Below are 16,290 nucleotides of genomic sequence, written 5' to 3' on the forward strand. Positions count from 1 at the left end.
CTGCCCCGTCCTGCCTGCCTGTCGCCGCCCTTCCTCCGACTCTCTCTGCATGCCTTCCTTTCCTTGCTCTTCCCTCTCTTTCATCCTGCCTCCCCTCTTTTCTGTCTTTCTTCCCTCTTTCTTTTATTCTAACCCGTTTTCTTCTTTCTTTCCCTCCTTCCTTCCTCCCTTTCTCTCTGGGGACCTGGCGCCGTGCTTCAGTCTTGCTGTCTCAGGCTGTCTCGGGCTCAGTCTCTCTCAGGCTCTGTCCCCTGATGTCCTCTTGGTCACAGTCTGGCCCCGGGCCCTCTGAACGCTCCGCGGCTCTGCTCAGCATTGCCAGCAGCCACCCAAGAACCAGGCAGGGTTCCCCGCCGCCAGGGCTGGGGGGGAGGTGCAGATGGCGCTGGGGATTTGGAGGAAGCCTAGGCAGGGGGACTGTAACCTGCAGTCTTTTCCTTGAACTAGTGAGGGAGAATTTTTGATTGACAGCTAACCCAGCTCCATCAAGGCCAAAGAGATATTCTGTTTCTTGCTGTAATTTGACTTTTCCAAAACCAGTCCAGTCGGGGGGCGAGGGGCGGTGAGGAGAAGATAATCAGAGCTGAGGGTGAAGAGGCTGAGGCCCCGGGTTGCCTCTCCCCAGCCGGGTACTTCTCACGTCCCCCCCATGCGTCGAAATCCCAGCCCCGCTAGACCGAAAAGGAGAGAACCCGAGAAGGGGAGGAGCAGGGACTGGGGTGGGGGCCTGGCAGGCTGGGGTCAGTGCTGCGGGCTGCAGACAGACCCTTCCCCCTCAACTTTCCTCACCCCCCTTCTCCCAAACACACACACTAGTCTCTGGAATACCTCTCTCTAGCCCTTCTCCTCCTTAGAGGAGACAGGTTGACAGAGATGCAGGAAAAAAGCAGCCTCCGCCTCCGCCCCCCCCCACCCCTGGTGTTTGGTCCCCTCCTGAGGACAGGCATGGGAAAGAAGAGCAGGCATCTCCAGTCTGAGAAACCTTGTCCTTCCCTGCTGCCTCAGAGCCTGTGTCTTAGCCTCAGCTCCTGCCTGTTTCCCTTGGCGCAAACTGGACTATTCCCTGCTGACCCTGAAATTGCACCCCTCCTTCAAATTCACTCTGCCCTGACTAGAACGCCTGTGTCTCTGGGGATATCACCTGCTCTTCTCCCCCACCCCCACCAACTTCCCTGCCCCTCTCTTGCACCCACACTGAGAATTTCCTGCTTGCCTTTGCCCACCTTTGCTAAACCACCATGGGACAGTCTGATGAAAAGCAGAGGGCTGGGCAATGAATGAACCCCAAATTCAAAGAGGAGGGTAACAACCAACTTACTGAGGGGGGAGGAATCCAAGTTGTGTGATCTTCCCTGCCATCACACTGCCCCCTCCAGAATTCCTGTGTCTGACTCCAAAGAAATTGCTTTCTCCCATTCCTTCATAGCTTTTTTTCGTTCCAAAAACAGCCTACAATTTTATTTAATGAAAGACACATTTATGAACAATCAAATGATCCTCATAAAAATTTTATTGAAGGACGTAAAAACAAGCTACTTGCCCACGACCGAGGTCGCTCTCTCGCCTTGCCCGCTCTCACCCTGGCTCTCTGTAGACAGAGCCCCGGTAGTGACTTCTTTTTTGGGGGGAGGGTAGGATGTCTCAGAGATGGAGTTGAGGGCAAAAGAGGGCGAACAGGAAGACGGGATGGGGACACCCCACTGAAGTTGTGTAGATCTCTCCTCCACTTCTTCAGGCTGGCAAAGAAAGATAAAGATACAGACAATAAATTTAAAGACGTTTGCATATCTGTGCCAAAGCAAAGAGAGGACTTCTGGTGACAGAGGTGTACAAGGTCCCGAGGTCCTACCCCTCCCAGCCTTGGGCCACCTTCCCCAAGCTTCCCCTGCCCCAGATTTGGGGGGCTGAGTTGGCCAGTGGCAGAAGGACGCTCCCCTTTCCCTCCTTCCCTCCCTCCACCCCAGCTTCCCCAGTCCCCTCCCACTCTCCCTCCCTCGCTGCTGCTGCTCCAGAAAGAAATACATACATACACACTATTTAAAAACGCATTTTTAAAAGCCACGTTCCGAACTGACAATCGCTGATCTCGGCTCGCGCAGAGACTGCGGGAGCGTCGGGACCGACAGAGACGGATTACGTCAAGAAATAGTTCCTCCACCTACCTCGGCCGGCCTCTCTGCCCCTGCGAGGCTCCAGCGCCCAGCTCAGCCCCGAGGGTCCGGGAACCCTGGCTTCGGGGACTGGCATTGGCACCCCATTAAGAAATCCTCCCGGGGGTGGGGGCGGAGGCCATCTGCTTATGGGTGGACACGGGCAGGGGCTTCTGTGCTGAGATGCGAGTTGTCCTTAGGGGGCGGCGGGTCCTTGGGTCCAGAGTTGCGGACCCCCAGGAAAACGCAGGTCGCGGGGATCAGCAGAGAGAAGGGGGTGGGAGAAGGGAAAAAAAAAAGCCAGGAAAAAAAGCCCCTGCGCATTGATCCGCGCCGTATTTTTGGGTAAATACGATCACGTGGGGGCCGGGGAGCCAATGAGCTGCGGGGAAAAGGCTGGAAAAATAATTACCTGCCTTGATTGTTCTGTGAGCAGATAAAAAGTACATATACAGTTCATACAATAATCTTATGTATGTAAAACCCTGTTACGATGTCGGCGACGGGGCCCATCAGTAACTATTACGTGGACTCGCTCATCTCTCACGACAATGAAGACCTCCTAGCGTCCAGGTTTCCGGCCACAGGGGCTCACCCCGCCGCCGCCAGACCCAGCGGTTTGGTGCCGGACTGTAGCGATTTTCCGTCCTGTAGCTTCGCGCCCAAGCCGGCAGTGTTCAGCACGTCGTGGGCGCCCGTGCCCTCGCAGTCGTCCGTGGTCTACCACCCGTACGGCCCCCAGCCCCACCTCGGCGCCGACACGCGCTACATGCGGACTTGGCTCGAGCCGCTGTCCGGCGCCGTCTCCTTCCCCAGCTTCCCGGCCGGGGGCCGTCACTACGCCCTCAAGCCGGACGCCTACCCCGGGCGCCGCGCCGACTGCGGCCCGGGCGACGGCCGCAGCTACCCGGACTACATGTACGGCTCGCCCGGGGAGCTGCGCGACCGCGCCCCGCAGACCCTGCCCTCGCCCGAGGCTGACGCCCTCGCCGGCAGCAAGCACAAAGAGGAGAAGGCCGACCTGGACCCCAGTAAGTTGGGAGCAATTTTCCTTTACAACCCGCGCGGGAGGGGAGGGGAGGCCAGGCGGGGGGAGCGGATTACAGCCCCTCGGAGCGGCGCAGGGAGCGCGGGAGAGGGGTGAGGGCGAGGACTCAATAAAAGCGAATTACCTTGGGGAGCTTTCAGGGGCAGGAAGGTCTGAGAAGGGGGCCCAGGGAGCCAGGTTGGGAGAAGGCTGAGGGGGGCTCCTCTCCCAGGAGCTGGCTTTGATGAGACCCCCGCCCCCACACCCCCAGCCCAGGCTTTTTGGCTCAGTCACTACTTTCGGAGAAATGCAGACAGGGCCAGGGTATAGGATGGGGGCGAGGTTCATTTTATGGTTTGGGATGAGATGGGGGAGAGATGAGGAGGACACTGGGGATAGAGAGGAAATAACCCCAAGGAGAAAAGCCACCCCTACCTCCCAGGCAGTGTGGGGGTCCTCACCCCACTAGAGATTCATAAAACAGAAGGTCCATGGGCTTCTCCCCAGGAACCCTGGATGAGAGGTCTGAGGGCTTTCTCAGCCTGGGAACTTGGAGGGATCAGGACTTCCAGAGTTGAGGGAGAGAAGAGGGGTCCCAGTTTCCTTAAACTTGAGAGCCCTCTTCTGAGGCTCTGCAGGAGAGAGGGGTGGGAATGGGGGTCAGGGATAAGGAGTGGGGAGAAGCATCTCCCCAGATTAGAGAATTGCACACACACACACACACACACACACACACACACACACACACACTCCAATCAGGGAAAGGGGAGCCTTCTGAGTATTGCAGAGAAAGGCAAGGGTAGGTTTTTTTTTTTTTTTTTTGGAGGGGGGACAGGTGAGAGCTGCAGGGCCAGAAAGAAGATAGAAGGGGAAACAGCAGGAGGAGGGGGTGCAGCCCCTGGGTGTGAGGAAATGTCTGGGGGAGACCCAGGAGGGGGCTGCAGGAAATCCTTTCCTGCAGCCCCGTCAGGGGCCAGGGCCTAATTATACCCCTCTGAAGGCTTCCCTCCTTGCCCTCAGCTACTCCCATAAACCTGAAATTGGAGGCTTGGCTCCTGCAGAGCGTGTCCTGGGGCTGGCAGGAGGAGGGGGCACTGGAAGCCAAAGAGGGAAGCTAAGATATAGGGGGGCCTGTCCCCAAGGCCAGCAGTTCCCTGGGGAGAGGAGAAAGGCTTTTCCCATCCCAGCATCACCCTGAGAATTCGCCTCAGCAGGGTTGAATTCCAAGAGCGGAGATGGGGCGCTGGAGAGGGTAATGAGGGGCTTGGGGACTCTCAGGGTCAGGAAATAGAACTGCTGAAATTTCAGGACTTGGTCGTGGGCTGGGAGGATGGGAGGGGGCAGAGGAGGAGGGAAGTGGGGAGGAGAGAGACCTCGCTATAAAAATAAAAAACAAGAGAGAGAAGCGTTTATGGGCCTATGAAACGGTTGGGAATTTGGACTTTTTATGAGGATATTCTCGAGTTACTACTCTTGAAGCTGAGGAGGACCAGACTGTAGAGGCTTTGATAGCTTCGATTTCCTATAGTTTTAGGTGCTGGAAACTGAGGAGGGGAAAGATAGGGAGGGGGGAGACCGCAAAAGCAGTAAGGGGGGTGGAATTCCTAAAGCAAAACGTGTCCAAATTCAGGTTCAATTATTGGGTTTGGGGAGCCTGGCTGAGCCTGAGGATGGGGTGGCAGGGGTCCTGGGCTGGAAAGGGGCTCCACTGACCCCTGCCTGTGTTTGGCCCTCCAGGCAACCCCGTGGCCAACTGGATTCACGCCCGTTCCACGAGGAAGAAGCGCTGCCCGTACACCAAGTACCAGACGCTGGAACTGGAGAAGGAGTTTCTCTTCAATATGTATTTAACCAGGGACCGTCGGTACGAGGTGGCCCGGGTTCTCAACCTCACCGAGCGGCAGGTCAAAATCTGGTTTCAGAATCGGAGGATGAAGATGAAAAAGATGAATAAAGAGAAAACCGACAAGGAGCAATCCTAAACCCTGCCCCAGCCTGCTGCCTCGCACAGCCAAGGGAAAAACAAAACAAAACAAAAAACCCACAAAATACCCCAGCCCAGGCGGGAGACAGCACTGAAAGAAAAAAGGAAAGAGCAAGATAGAGAAAAGCCAGTCGGCTTATAAAGGAAAAAAAAAAAGGGAAGGGGAAAAGGAAAACTCTTGCAATTTGGGAGGGTTCAGTGTTGAGAAATTGGTGTTTTAGAGTTAGTTCTACCCAGCGAGGAGGAGGAGGAGGCGGGGAGAGAAACCGCGTTCTCTTCTCCCAGCGCAACTGAAATAAATGACACACACAAATGTGATTTTTTTTTTCTCCTTTCTTCAGAGAAGCCAGTACTTGAATCGCTATATTTCTATTTTTTTTCATGTATTGTATTTGGTCCGGGCCATCACTCCCCAGGCCTGGGGTGCTCTGTGTGCAGATTTTGTACAAACACACACACGCGCACACATACAACATACACAAGTATGCTTCCCAGCCCAGGAGCGAAAAGGCGAGGGCCAGGGACCATGCCGCAGGCTGGGTCCAGCGGCGCAGGCCGGCGCCTCTGGCGTGTACATAGCAGTGTCTCCTCTCATCCTCAGAGTCGGTCCTGTAACGTGCTTCTGTTTGTTATGGTAGAACAGCTCTGTGTTAATATATCGAAGTCACTTAAAAAACCAGAAACCCAACTGCATCCAGTTCTCATTATTTCTCCTCCTTGTCGCTCCCAGGCTTCTGACGTGGAGGAGGCAAGTGCTTAGATCCTTTAGGGGAGGTGGGAGCCAGGCAGGGGTCTCCCCCTACTTCGGAAGGGCAAGTGCCCGCCACTCCTCCCCAGGCAGGGTGTGATGGGGCTAAGAGGCTCCCGGGGTGTGTGGAGGCTGCTGAGGCCCGGGTGCCGCCTGTGCCTTCCCTGGCTGGCTGCCTGTGAGTCTCCTGGTAGCTCGATGGAGTCCCTGGGGGTGGGGGTATGGCATGAATGGTTTTCCTTGGCTGTAATTAATTGTAATAATTTATGAGTACATGAGATCGGAGGGAAGAGATAGGTAAAGATGAAGGTTGCGTGCTGGGTGCAGGCCGGGGCTGGATTCTTGCCTGGCTGCATCGGTGCTTTGAGGGGTGTCGGTGGGGGGGCAGGCTGCTAAGGAGGGTGTGCGGTGAAGGGTGAAGAGGAAGGCCCTGCAGGCCTCAGGGAACTGGACAGGCACTGGACATTGAGAGTGAAAGAAGATGCAGAGAGAGAGCAGGGAGAGAGAGTAGAGAGGGAAGAAAGAAAAGGGAGGAAAGAAGGGAGAGAGAAGAAAGATGGCAAAACCAATGCAATCAAGATTAGATTTAGTTTCTATTTCTCAGTGTATTCTCAGTTTCTCTCTCCATCTCCTAGTTCTCTCTTTTCTATTCAACCTATCTCTCTGGTGCTTAATTTGAATGTTGATCTGGGGGTGAAGTTTGAATGTTGATCTGGGGGTGACAGTGGTTATGCTGAGCAACCGCAGCATTTCAAGAGATCCCTAGGCTAGGACCAAAGGAAGCTGGGCAGGGATTAGCCAGAAGTGGGGTGTTCTCTGGTGGCTGTGGGACCCCAGGGGCGAAGATTTGGGGATATGTGTGTGTAACAACAGCCCAGTGGGGATGGTTGACTGCCTAGCACCCCGAGAGCCTTCCCCAGAACCAGCAGTTTTCATCTGTTAATCAGAAGCAGACTCAAGCTGCTGGGTATGCTTCAGCCCAGCGCCCCCTTTCTCGGAAATCCCCCAATCTGGAAACTATTAAACTCAGACTGCTTGAAATATAGCCCTTTAATATCTCAGGCTGCCCATTTTGGCGAGAGTGCAGGGTGTTGCTCTGAATACTTGGGGAATACCACCGTAAAAGAAAATAATTGGGGACCCCGATTCCTAAGCAGCTCCCCCCATGGCCATCACCTTACAGGATTGGTGAGACACTTGTAGGGACCAGCCCCTTCCCATCATTTGAATCTCCTACCCGCTCCTCCTATTAAATAGTCCAGTTTCAGGGGCTGGAGGAAGGTGGGAAGAGGTGAACGTTTTGTTTTTGATAATATTTTGAGGGAGACAATCTAAAGTCGCGGTTTGGTTTTCCCAGTCGCTGAAGCACCCCTCCTCTTTCCCGCTTAAGAAGAGATCTCCCAATTCCAGAAGCGATTGTTTTCTTGGTCCTTTTGAAAGGTGCTTTGCCTGTATTTTTCTGGCTACCTTGCTCCTCCTCTGGGACCCTGGCCTCAGTTGCGCCCCGCGCGGAGGACAAGGCACCCACCCATCTCCCTCGGTCCTGACCGCGGGGACTCAAGCTTCTCTCCCGGCCCGAGCTCGGCGGTGTTTCCGGGCCTCCACCCCGCCCCTGCTCCAAGGCCCTGTCGCCTCCCCTCGTCCGTCCGTCAGCGCGGCCTGCTTCCTGCGGCCCGCCCGAGCCGGTCTGGCTCCCGGCAGGAAGGAGGGCCCTGACCAGAGCGTGGGATCCAGAGCAGGCCCACGCGGTCCAGCCCGCGGTTAAGTACCAGCTCAGCCTCCAGCCTGCAGGTCAGGATTGGATTCGATTTTTATTTATTGTCATTTGTGAACTCAAACCACAACAACACGACACACATCTGGGGAAAGAAACGAAAGCTGGGGACGAAAGAGGGGCTTGCAAACGCCCCCCTGCCCTAATCCTCCCCTCCCACCTCTCCTCTGCTCCTTTGTCAGAATCACAAAACCCTAAAGGTTGTTCCACTTGGGAAGGCAGAGGGTAGGTACATTTCCGAGGCCCCGAAATGCCACTTTTATGGCGCTGTTTGTCTCCCTGCGCTGGATTCTGAATGGGGCCGAACAAAACAGCAGCGCGGAGCTGGCTAGACGTCTGGGCTTAATTGTTTTATGGTTTAAATAAGGTGGACACTCTTTCCTTTGAAATCGGATTATAGGAATGTTTTGTCTATGGCCCACGGAGAACAGGACCTCACTGGATGGGAGGGAGAGGTGGAGAGAGCGCGCGTGAGAGAGGGCTGGGCCACAAACCAGGGGGCAAAGAGCAGGGAGAAGTCAGAGTCCCACCCCAAAGTCCTGAAGGCGGCGGCGGAATAGGCGGTACGGAGCAGGCGGCAGGGTAAGAGGAGCGAGGAGTTTAGAGTGCGCGCCACGGGAAGGCGGTCGCGGGAGCTTCGGTGCGTGTGTCTGCATGCGCGGTGTTCCGAGGCCAGAAATGCGCCTGGTTGCGGGGAAAATCGCGGCAGTTCCTTTTGCACAGTGTCTCAATGCGGGAAGGGAGGGTGACAAAAAGAGAAAATAGTATAAAACCTTGGACAAGGTTTATTTCGAGGATTTAGAACACAAAAGAACAGCGCTCCTGAGGAGGGGGGAATCCCTTCCGGGGACCCCTCTCGTGCGCATTCATTTGGAAACTCCTTCCTCCCACCCCCCATCTTTGGGTCAAGCCTGGGGACCTGCTTGCTCTTAGCTGCTGGCTTTTTCCCGGCCGAACTGCATTGGAGCAAGTGGACGCGAGGTGGCGCTGTTGCTCAATGTTAGAGGCGGCGGCTGTGCCCCCAGCCGGCCTGGCCGCACTGACATTTGAGGCCCGGCCCCGAGGAGCAGCAACTAAAAGGCCGGGTGCCCCGGCCCAACCCGGCCCCTCTGGCTCTGAGCAAATCAATCCTCTCACCTGCGAGGTGTAAATAAATCGCGAGTGGCGGCCGGAGATGGGCCCTCGCTCTGCCAGCAGACTCGAGAGGCTCAGAAGGGCGGGCGTTGAAAATAATCGCTTTGCGGAGGAGATAAGCACGAAGCAGGCAGCGCGTAATTAACACGAAAAGGCAGAATGACCCGGACAAACGAACATAAATCCACGATACCTAGGAGGGCGGTGCAGGCCTCGGGGCGAGGGACGGAGACGCCCCAGCAAGGATGGCTGCTTGCGGTTCCTTTATTTCCAGGTTCGAGGAGCGAAATCAACCAAATATATGTAAAAAAAACAATCAAATGAACTGAAGAGAGAAAAGGCGAGGGACCTTTGAAAGGGGAAATCAAGTCCAGCCGGGGCTTTGGGGACTGGTGGGCTCTCAAAGCAGGCGATGCATGCAGCACACTCTGGACAGTTGCATTCCAAGACACAAAGGCCTGGAAGGATAGCTCTATGGCAGGATTTTCGCTGGCCCATAAAATGTTGAGATATCCCCCCACCCCCTAAAAGATAAGGCGCAGGCCCCAAAGCGGATATGGCCTGCCCAGCCTCTGCTTTCCAGGAGGGAAAAGGAAAGTATTTATGACAGTCCCCAGTGACCTAGAAGCTGGGAGTCCAGAGTCTGTCAGTTTAGTACCCACAGAGCAGGCTCAGAGAAGGCAGAGGCTAAACCAAGGCTGCAGCGTGCTCTGGTAGTGGAGGAAATCTTGGTCATGTCCCCCACTGCCCTGGACCCTGCAGCGCTGGCATGGCCCTCTGAACCTCCCTTCCTGTGGCTCCAGGGTCAGAGATATTGGTGTGGTGTCACAGAGTTGGAGCAGTCCCCACCTCACTCAGATGGGGGTGGATTCTTCCAAATTCAGGGTATCCTGATCTCTTGCTGGGGCCCCAGTGGTTCTCCTTTGGGAATGTGGCTGAGAGTGACTATTTCCCCAGCAATTATTTAGATTCAAAAGGGGGAGACTCATTTTCTCTGCATCGTCCTCCCCTGCGCTTTCATTTCTTCCTTCATCCCTAGAGCTGGGCTCCGGATGGATAGTGAAGAAAAAGATCTGATTTTCTAACTGCCTCTTTCCTCATCCAACCCTGAAACTCCAGAATGTGGAAAGAAATTAGGTAGCCTTTTTTTTTTTTTTAAATGATGCAAAGAGCGAAAGATGCATGTGTGTTTATCAGGTCTTATTTTCACATATGTCTGGGTGTGCACGAGTGTGCACAGTCTCTGTGAAGTGTCAGGGGTGCTTTCTGATAATTTGAGTGTGTGTGCATTTGATGTTGTTCGTGGTGGAAGAGAGCATATACAACATGTGTGGATCCTGAGCATGGCCCCGCATTGCCCTCACATACTGTGGAGGGGGAGAACCAGAAAAATCATTCTTCTTCATTCACCTGCACAGAGCACACGTGTCCACAGCTCTCTTTCTCCCTTTTCTCTCTGTCTGTGTTCAGTCCATGTAACTGTACATGTTTATGGCCAGAGAAGGGTGCTGATGGGATAAGGGTCTTTTATCCATTAGCATTAACTTGAATTTACCCAGTCTTGGGGATGGGGGAAACCCCCCAGAGAAGTGTGGGTAAATATTTAAAGAGTGTCTGTTGACAGTTCCCATCCACATCCTGGCCTGGGCAGCCTGCCTGGGGAAGTTGGGGAGGGGGGATGCGGTGAAGCCAGGAGGCCAAACTGGCATTTCCTATGGGGTTAGGGTATGTGGGGACAAGTAAGAGGCCTGCTTTAGAGGCCTCCAACCCAGATACAGGGGGTCTTCTAAGAAGCAACCTCCTGGATCAGCCCAGCCAGAAGCCAGAGAACCACAGCTGCCCTCTCCCTCTGTTCCCACCAGCCGCTTTGCTCTCAGAGCCTCCAGCAAGCTCGTGGCCATTGCCCGGGCTTCCTGCCTGAGGCATGAGCTGGTGTCTGAAGGGGCAGTGCAGCCCTGACTGGGTATGTGGAGTACCCTTGCCTCTGGCCCTCTCCACTACCCACAGCCAGCTGACAAGGGATCTTAAGAATCTAGGGGGGACAGGGCAACTGGATAGGGGCAAGAGGGTTCTGATGGCTGACGTGTCTGGGGATAAGATGCACTTTTCCTCCTAAAGTCCCCAGACTTAAGGACCCCCTGGGGAACCCACCTTTGGTTGTTAGGGGACCGCTCTCTCTGGTTGGCATTCAGCCCCCTCGGGGGTCTTATACCTGTTGAGGTAACCTGAGTTGACCTGCTGTCTCAGGTACCTCTCTCTCTGAGAGGAAGGAAAAGAGAAGGGAGGAGAGGCACCTTCAAATCTGAATGCGCACCTTGGAAAAGCTGGCCCCAGCCATTAGCTGGGACTGGCTCACCACCACCCCCCACATACCACACCCCCATCCCTCCCCCTTCCTCCCCTCCCCTTCTTCCAGGTCCCCCCAGCCCTGAACCCCTCTACCCCCCGCCCGCCATCCCTCCCTTCCTTCTCTCTCTCTCTCTCTCTCTCCCTCTCTCTCTCCCTCTCTCTCTCTCCCTCTCGCCTGTCTTCATGTCGTGGATTGATGAACGCGAATCGCGTGTAAGCGCCGCCACCGCCGGGAGTCTGAGGAATTCGCCTGGGCTGTTAAAGGAAAGAGCTAAGTGCGAGAGCGCGAGCTCTACCTACCGACAGTGAAGAGAGCCGCCGCCGCCGCCGCCGCCCGCTTGCCCGCCGCCGCCCGCGCCCAGCCCGGGAGCTGCGCCGCCCCGCCGGCCGCCGGCACCCAGGCGCCCCCCACCTGCCCAGCCCGGCCCGCCGCCCCGGGGAGCCGGCCGGCCTGGGGATCGCTCCCGGGGGGAGGGCAGTTTCGGGGGTCCCGGGCGGGGGAGTCGGGAGCCAGAGGGGAGGGGGCGGCGGGTTTTCATGTGCCCAGCATGAGCTCCTACTTCGTCAACCCCCTGTTCTCCAAGTACAAAGGCGGCGAGTCCCTGGAGCCGGCCTATTACGACTGCCGCTTCCCGCAGAGCGTGGGCCGGAGCCATGCGCTGGTGTACGGGCCCGGCGGCTCGGCGCCCGGCTTCCAGCACGCCTCGCACCACGTCCAAGACTTCTTCCACCACGGCACCTCGGGCATCTCCAACTCGGGCTACCAGCAGAACCCGTGCTCGCTGAGCTGCCACGGAGACGCCTCCAAATTCTATGGCTACGAGGCGCTCCCCAGACAGTCCCTTTATGGGGCTCAGCAAGAGGCGAGCGTGGTGCAATATCCCGACTGTAAATCCTCCGCCAACACTAACAGTAGCGAAGGACAAGGCCACTTAAATCAAAACTCGTCTCCCAGCCTCATGTTTCCATGGATGAGACCCCACGGTGAGAAGCCTTTTCTCTTTCCCCCTTAGTCTCCCGCGCTCCGGGGTCTTCCCCCCTCCCTCGCCTCCTTTTTGTCTGCCCTCGCTCTCCCTCCTGGCTTGGGGCTCTCTCGGGCCCCACCCCCGGGCCTGAGTGGGTTTCTGGAGGTTGGGAGGTTCAGCTGGGGGTGGGGCACCGGGTTTGTCTGGGAGATTTGGGGGATTGGGGTAAAAGTGGGGGAAAAGGTGGTATCTGGGTGCAAAGGGTTAAAAAAACGTTTTCTCCACCTCTGTCAGTCAGTCTGTCTCTCTCTCTCCCCTCCTCTTTCTCTGTCTGTCTCTTTCTCTCACCGTCTCTAGTCAAAGTTGGGGAGGTGGCTGGGAAGGAGCGGGGGACCCAGTGGTTATCAGCCTTTGGAACAAGCCAGTGTCTCCATAAGGCAGAGAGCCCCAGTCCAGGACAGTGGCCAGGCTGTCTTGGGATGAAGACCCCTGCTTCCCTCCCCTGGCTGGGTCAGGGGGTGGCAGGACCCCAAGGACAGGTGATCTGCCTCTCTGGGGTACCCACCACCTCCTCTCAGAGAACTAGCCTTAGGGCCACTACCCCAACTTTGCTCTACTTCCCTCAGTTGGAGAGAAGAGAGGGAGTCAGAGAGAAGGGGAAAAAAAAAAAAAGAGTCCTGAAAAGGAGGGAGGCCATGTAGGTTAGAGGGCTCTGACGTCCAGAAGACCCTGGGGGAAGCCAAGCTGCCCCCCATCAAAGGCTTGTGGGGTCTTCCTGAGACCCTCAGGGCAGCTCAGGTCATGAGCCCCTCCAAGGGTGGCCCCTCATCGCCCAATTTCGAAGTAAAAGGGGAAGCTAGAAAGCGACAAGTTCCAGCAAGGATGGCCCGTGATTTATTTGCTGATCTCTAGTTAGCAATCAGGCCAAGCAGTGATACATTCCAGGAGATCAATTATTTTTCCTCCTTGCAAGGCATAAGGCAGAGAGATCTGAAGAGGGGCAGTGAGCAGAGCCTCACTTCTTCACCCCCAGCCCTTTTGCCTTCCTTTTGGAAAGAGACTCTGTCCCCAGCCCTTCTCACCCAATGCCCCTCTGCACTTGTAAACAAAGCTGCAGGGCCAGTTTCCTGGAACTGCAGGCCTGGGGGGACTCTGCAGTGCTCCCTTGGCCTCTTCCAGCCCCGGCTTTCCAGACAGATCCTAGTCCCTGCCCCCACCCCTACCCTACCTCCCAAGGTGAAGCTAAACCAAAACAAACCCCCCAAACTTTCCTGCCCTTGCCTGCTCTGCCTTTTAGGCAGGAGGGAGGGGAACTGGGGAAACCAGAGGGGGGGATTTCAGGGGAGGAAGAGTGACAGGGGAAAGCCAAGCCCCTACCCAAACATAACCAGACTGGGCTTCTGTTCTGTCCAGCTCCGGGGCGGCGCAGCGGAAGGCAAACTTACAGCCGGTATCAGACCTTGGAACTAGAAAAGGAGTTTCTCTTTAATCCTTATTTGACACGAAAGCGTCGGATTGAAGTCTCTCATGCCCTGGGACTGACTGAGAGACAAGTGAAGATCTGGTTCCAGAACCGAAGGATGAAGTGGAAAAAGGAGAACAACAAGGATAAACTGCCCGGAGCCCGAGATGAGGAGAAGGTGGAGGAAGAAGGAAACGAGGAAGAGGAGAAAGAAGAGGAGGAAAAGGAAGAAAACAAGGACTGAGCAAAAAAAGAGAGACATCCCCCCCCTCCTTTAGCAACTCCCTTGAAGTTTCATTTTATGGTAGCAGATAAATTGAGAAGTTTACGACTGTCATTTGCTTTTATAGAGAATAGAATGACACTCACAACTCTAACTACCTGTCAGATACTTGCAGCTCTGGTTTTATTACGTTTGGACTTCCCCCCACCTTTATTTGTTTGGGGGCTGGAGGGGGGATACTGAGACACAGCGAAAAGTTCCGAGTTTCTGTCTCAGTCGTTGCCCCAACACACACACTTCTCCCTACCCCCACCCTTCCTAGTCTTGCCTGGATTTTAAGGTCTGAGACCTGGCCCCCTTTCCCCTTCTCCCGGCCCCTTCTTGCCACACTGCCACCTCCCTGCTTCTCTGGTATTTATTTTAGAGGGGAGCCCCCTCAAAATATGGAAGAAGACTCGTGGCTTTGTTTTCATGCTAGGATTAATGTCTTAGATTGACTTTTTTCCCCAAAGGACAGAAAAAGTGAAGGAAGGAAGGAAAAGAAAGGGAGGATATTCAAAGACATTTTAAAAATGATAGCAAGGAATATCCCCTCTCCCTCCCTGGGAGTCCCCACTTAGACCCCCTTGACTTTCTCTAGGAACCTGATGGAAACCTGAAGGAGACGAGGTCTCCCCTTCCCTCCTCCCTTTTCACGGGGTAGAAAGGCGCCTGCCTGCAGTTGCCGCTCAGATCCTACCTAGCCATCCCTTGGTCACTCGGGCCCATGCCTTCCTCCCCTTCAGCTGTCTAATTCCTGTTGTTGGGCCCAGCTTCCTCTGAGCTGCACTGGTATAAGCGCTCAGAAATCGCCATAATCATGAAAATAATAATAATACTGATAATAATCATAGTAAATCTTTAACATACTACCTAAAGGGAACCTGCAATAATCTTGAAAAAATAAAAAAGAGAAATTAAAAAAATCCTAATACAGGAGAAAAAAAGAGAAAAAATTTAAAAAAAAAAAAAAGAAAGAAACCTCCAACGTATTTTATCACTACCTATAGGAAGAAATCCTGCTTTGAGAGTATTTGTAATGCGGTTTTGTTGTCGTTTGTTGCTGCTTATTTCACTAAGAAAAACCCAACAACTGAGACTGCCTAGCCCGCCGGTCCTGTGCGCTTTTATTGTGCTTCTAACCCCAGTAGAGTAGAACTAAATTGCACTGAATGTATAGTTAACTGTCTTGAATCCTCTGTTTATGCAATGTGCTCGAAAGAAAAACAACGTTAAAAATATATCTATAATAATAATTTTTGGTCATTCGTCTTTATGTCCAGCTATGAATGTAGATTTTGTGTCCCGGCAGCAGCTCTGTTTCTGGTCGAAGTACTTTGTATTGTATACGTGAGTCATAATAAAAAATGGAGAAAAAATATTTGAAGCTGTAATGACTGACTCGATTTTTCCCCATCGTACCCCATTTTCTACCCCTCCCCTCCTTACCCTTTTTCAATATTCTAGTAAAGGTTTCCTCCACTGATCTGACTTGGGGTTGGGGAGCACTCACATGGAGAGGAGTGGAGGAGCTGAGAGGGCTGGCTGGGCTGGGAGGGCAGGTGAAAGTGGGGAGGTGAACAGGAGGAGGAGGAAGCAGAGCAGAATGCCCTTGGGAGAACATTGGCTCCAAACAAAGTGGGTTGGTAGATGCCAGGGTCCCAATGGGAAGAAAGCATCTTCTCCTCCACTCATCCATCTTCTTCCTCCTGGCCCTGGGCTGAGCCCAGATCAAAAATCTGCCCCCACTCCCATGCCCCTCCAGCAACTAGGCCTTTTTCAACCAGGGGCTGGGGCTAAGGATGAGGAAATGTGATTCCTTCTGATCTCTCATGGTCAACCCTTAGTACTCAGCACCCAGCACTAGAAAGCAAACAGGGTGGGAAGGATGTGAGGCTTGAGGCAGTCTGGAGGACTTGGTTGGAAGAAGCCTGAGAGTGGGGGATAAGGGAGCTTAAGCCTAGGGGAGAGGAGAGAAGGGAAAGGTGGAGGGACTGGCAAGGCAAGCAGCCTGAGTCCACTGTCTGAAATTCAAATTCAGCCAGCACAGAGCCATCACTGTCACCCAGCCGCTTGCACTTACTCCAGCCTCTGTTCTGGCTGTTTCAAGCCCTCTCAGCTTCACCTTGGCAATTGGGCAGCCTGCCCTGCCCTTATAATTCAGGTCATTGGCTTGGGTGGGGGTGGGCCCACTGAGTGATCAGTCCCACACTCCAACCACAGCCGGGTAAGGACAGTCTTCACTGGACTCCCCATTCCCCAAAATAAAGGGTTGAAGGCTAAGGGACTCAGGAGGCAAGAGGTCTCTCGGTCTTCCCTGGAGAGTCCTAGACAGAGAAATCTGTTTATGCCAGCAAGATTCTGGTCAAATAATACCAAATTCCAGAGATACAAGCCGTCTGATTCAGTCAAGAGATGGGACGAGGGGAGGGGAT

The 16,290-nt window shown here is 54.5% G+C and overlaps 2 protein-coding genes and 2 long non-coding RNA genes across 4 annotated transcripts; 2 read left to right on the forward strand and 2 right to left on the reverse strand.

Annotated features, from left to right (window-relative positions):
* Positions 1–1,492: 1,492 nt before the first annotated feature.
* On the reverse strand, positions 1,493–2,252 carry LOC113893230. The gene is made up of 2 exons (XR_003511249.1): positions 2,163–2,252; positions 1,493–1,736 (listed from the first exon to the last, which is right to left on the reverse strand). It is a non-coding gene; the product is annotated as an uncharacterized LOC113893230 (long non-coding RNA).
* A 265-nt stretch (positions 2,253–2,517) lies between these two features.
* Positions 2,518–5,849, forward strand: HOXC9 (homeobox C9). Its single transcript, XM_027543075.1, has 2 exons — positions 2,518–3,181; positions 4,915–5,849. The coding sequence occupies exons 1-2, from the start codon at positions 2,644–2,646 to the stop codon at positions 5,157–5,159; spliced, it is 783 nt and encodes a 260-aa protein (XP_027398876.1). The 5' UTR covers positions 2,518–2,643; the 3' UTR covers positions 5,160–5,849.
* A 1,852-nt stretch (positions 5,850–7,701) lies between these two features.
* Positions 7,702–11,212, reverse strand: LOC113893231. Its single transcript, XR_003511250.1, has 2 exons — positions 10,969–11,212; positions 7,702–9,079 (listed from the first exon to the last, which is right to left on the reverse strand). It is a non-coding gene; the product is annotated as an uncharacterized LOC113893231 (long non-coding RNA).
* Positions 11,213–11,651: 439 nt separating this feature from the next.
* Positions 11,652–15,236, forward strand: HOXC8 (homeobox C8). The gene is made up of 2 exons (XM_027543076.1): positions 11,652–12,150; positions 13,545–15,236. The coding sequence occupies exons 1-2, from the start codon at positions 11,715–11,717 to the stop codon at positions 13,835–13,837; spliced, it is 729 nt and encodes a 242-aa protein (XP_027398877.1). The 5' UTR covers positions 11,652–11,714; the 3' UTR covers positions 13,838–15,236.
* The last annotated feature ends 1,054 nt before the right edge of the window (positions 15,237–16,290 follow it).

The sequence above is a fragment of the Bos indicus x Bos taurus genome, chromosome 5 (genome assembly GCF_003369695.1).
Source record: "Bos indicus x Bos taurus breed Angus x Brahman F1 hybrid chromosome 5, Bos_hybrid_MaternalHap_v2.0, whole genome shotgun sequence".
Classification (NCBI taxonomy): domain Eukaryota; kingdom Metazoa; phylum Chordata; class Mammalia; order Artiodactyla; family Bovidae; genus Bos; species Bos indicus x Bos taurus.

Bases quoted from the DNA above. Each gene is read 5' to 3' on its own strand.
- HOXC9 (XM_027543075.1), top strand. From the start codon at position 2,644: ATGTCGGCGACGGGGCCCATCAGTAACTATTACGTGGACTCGCTCATC. The intron at 3,182-4,914 runs GTAAGTTGGGAG...TTGGCCCTCCAG, and splicing joins GAAGGCCGACCTGGACCCCA to GCAACCCCGTGGCCAACTGG.
- HOXC8 (XM_027543076.1), top strand. From the start codon at position 11,715: ATGAGCTCCTACTTCGTCAACCCCCTGTTCTCCAAGTACAAAGGCGGC. The intron at 12,151-13,544 runs GTGAGAAGCCTT...TGTTCTGTCCAG, and splicing joins TCCATGGATGAGACCCCACG to CTCCGGGGCGGCGCAGCGGA.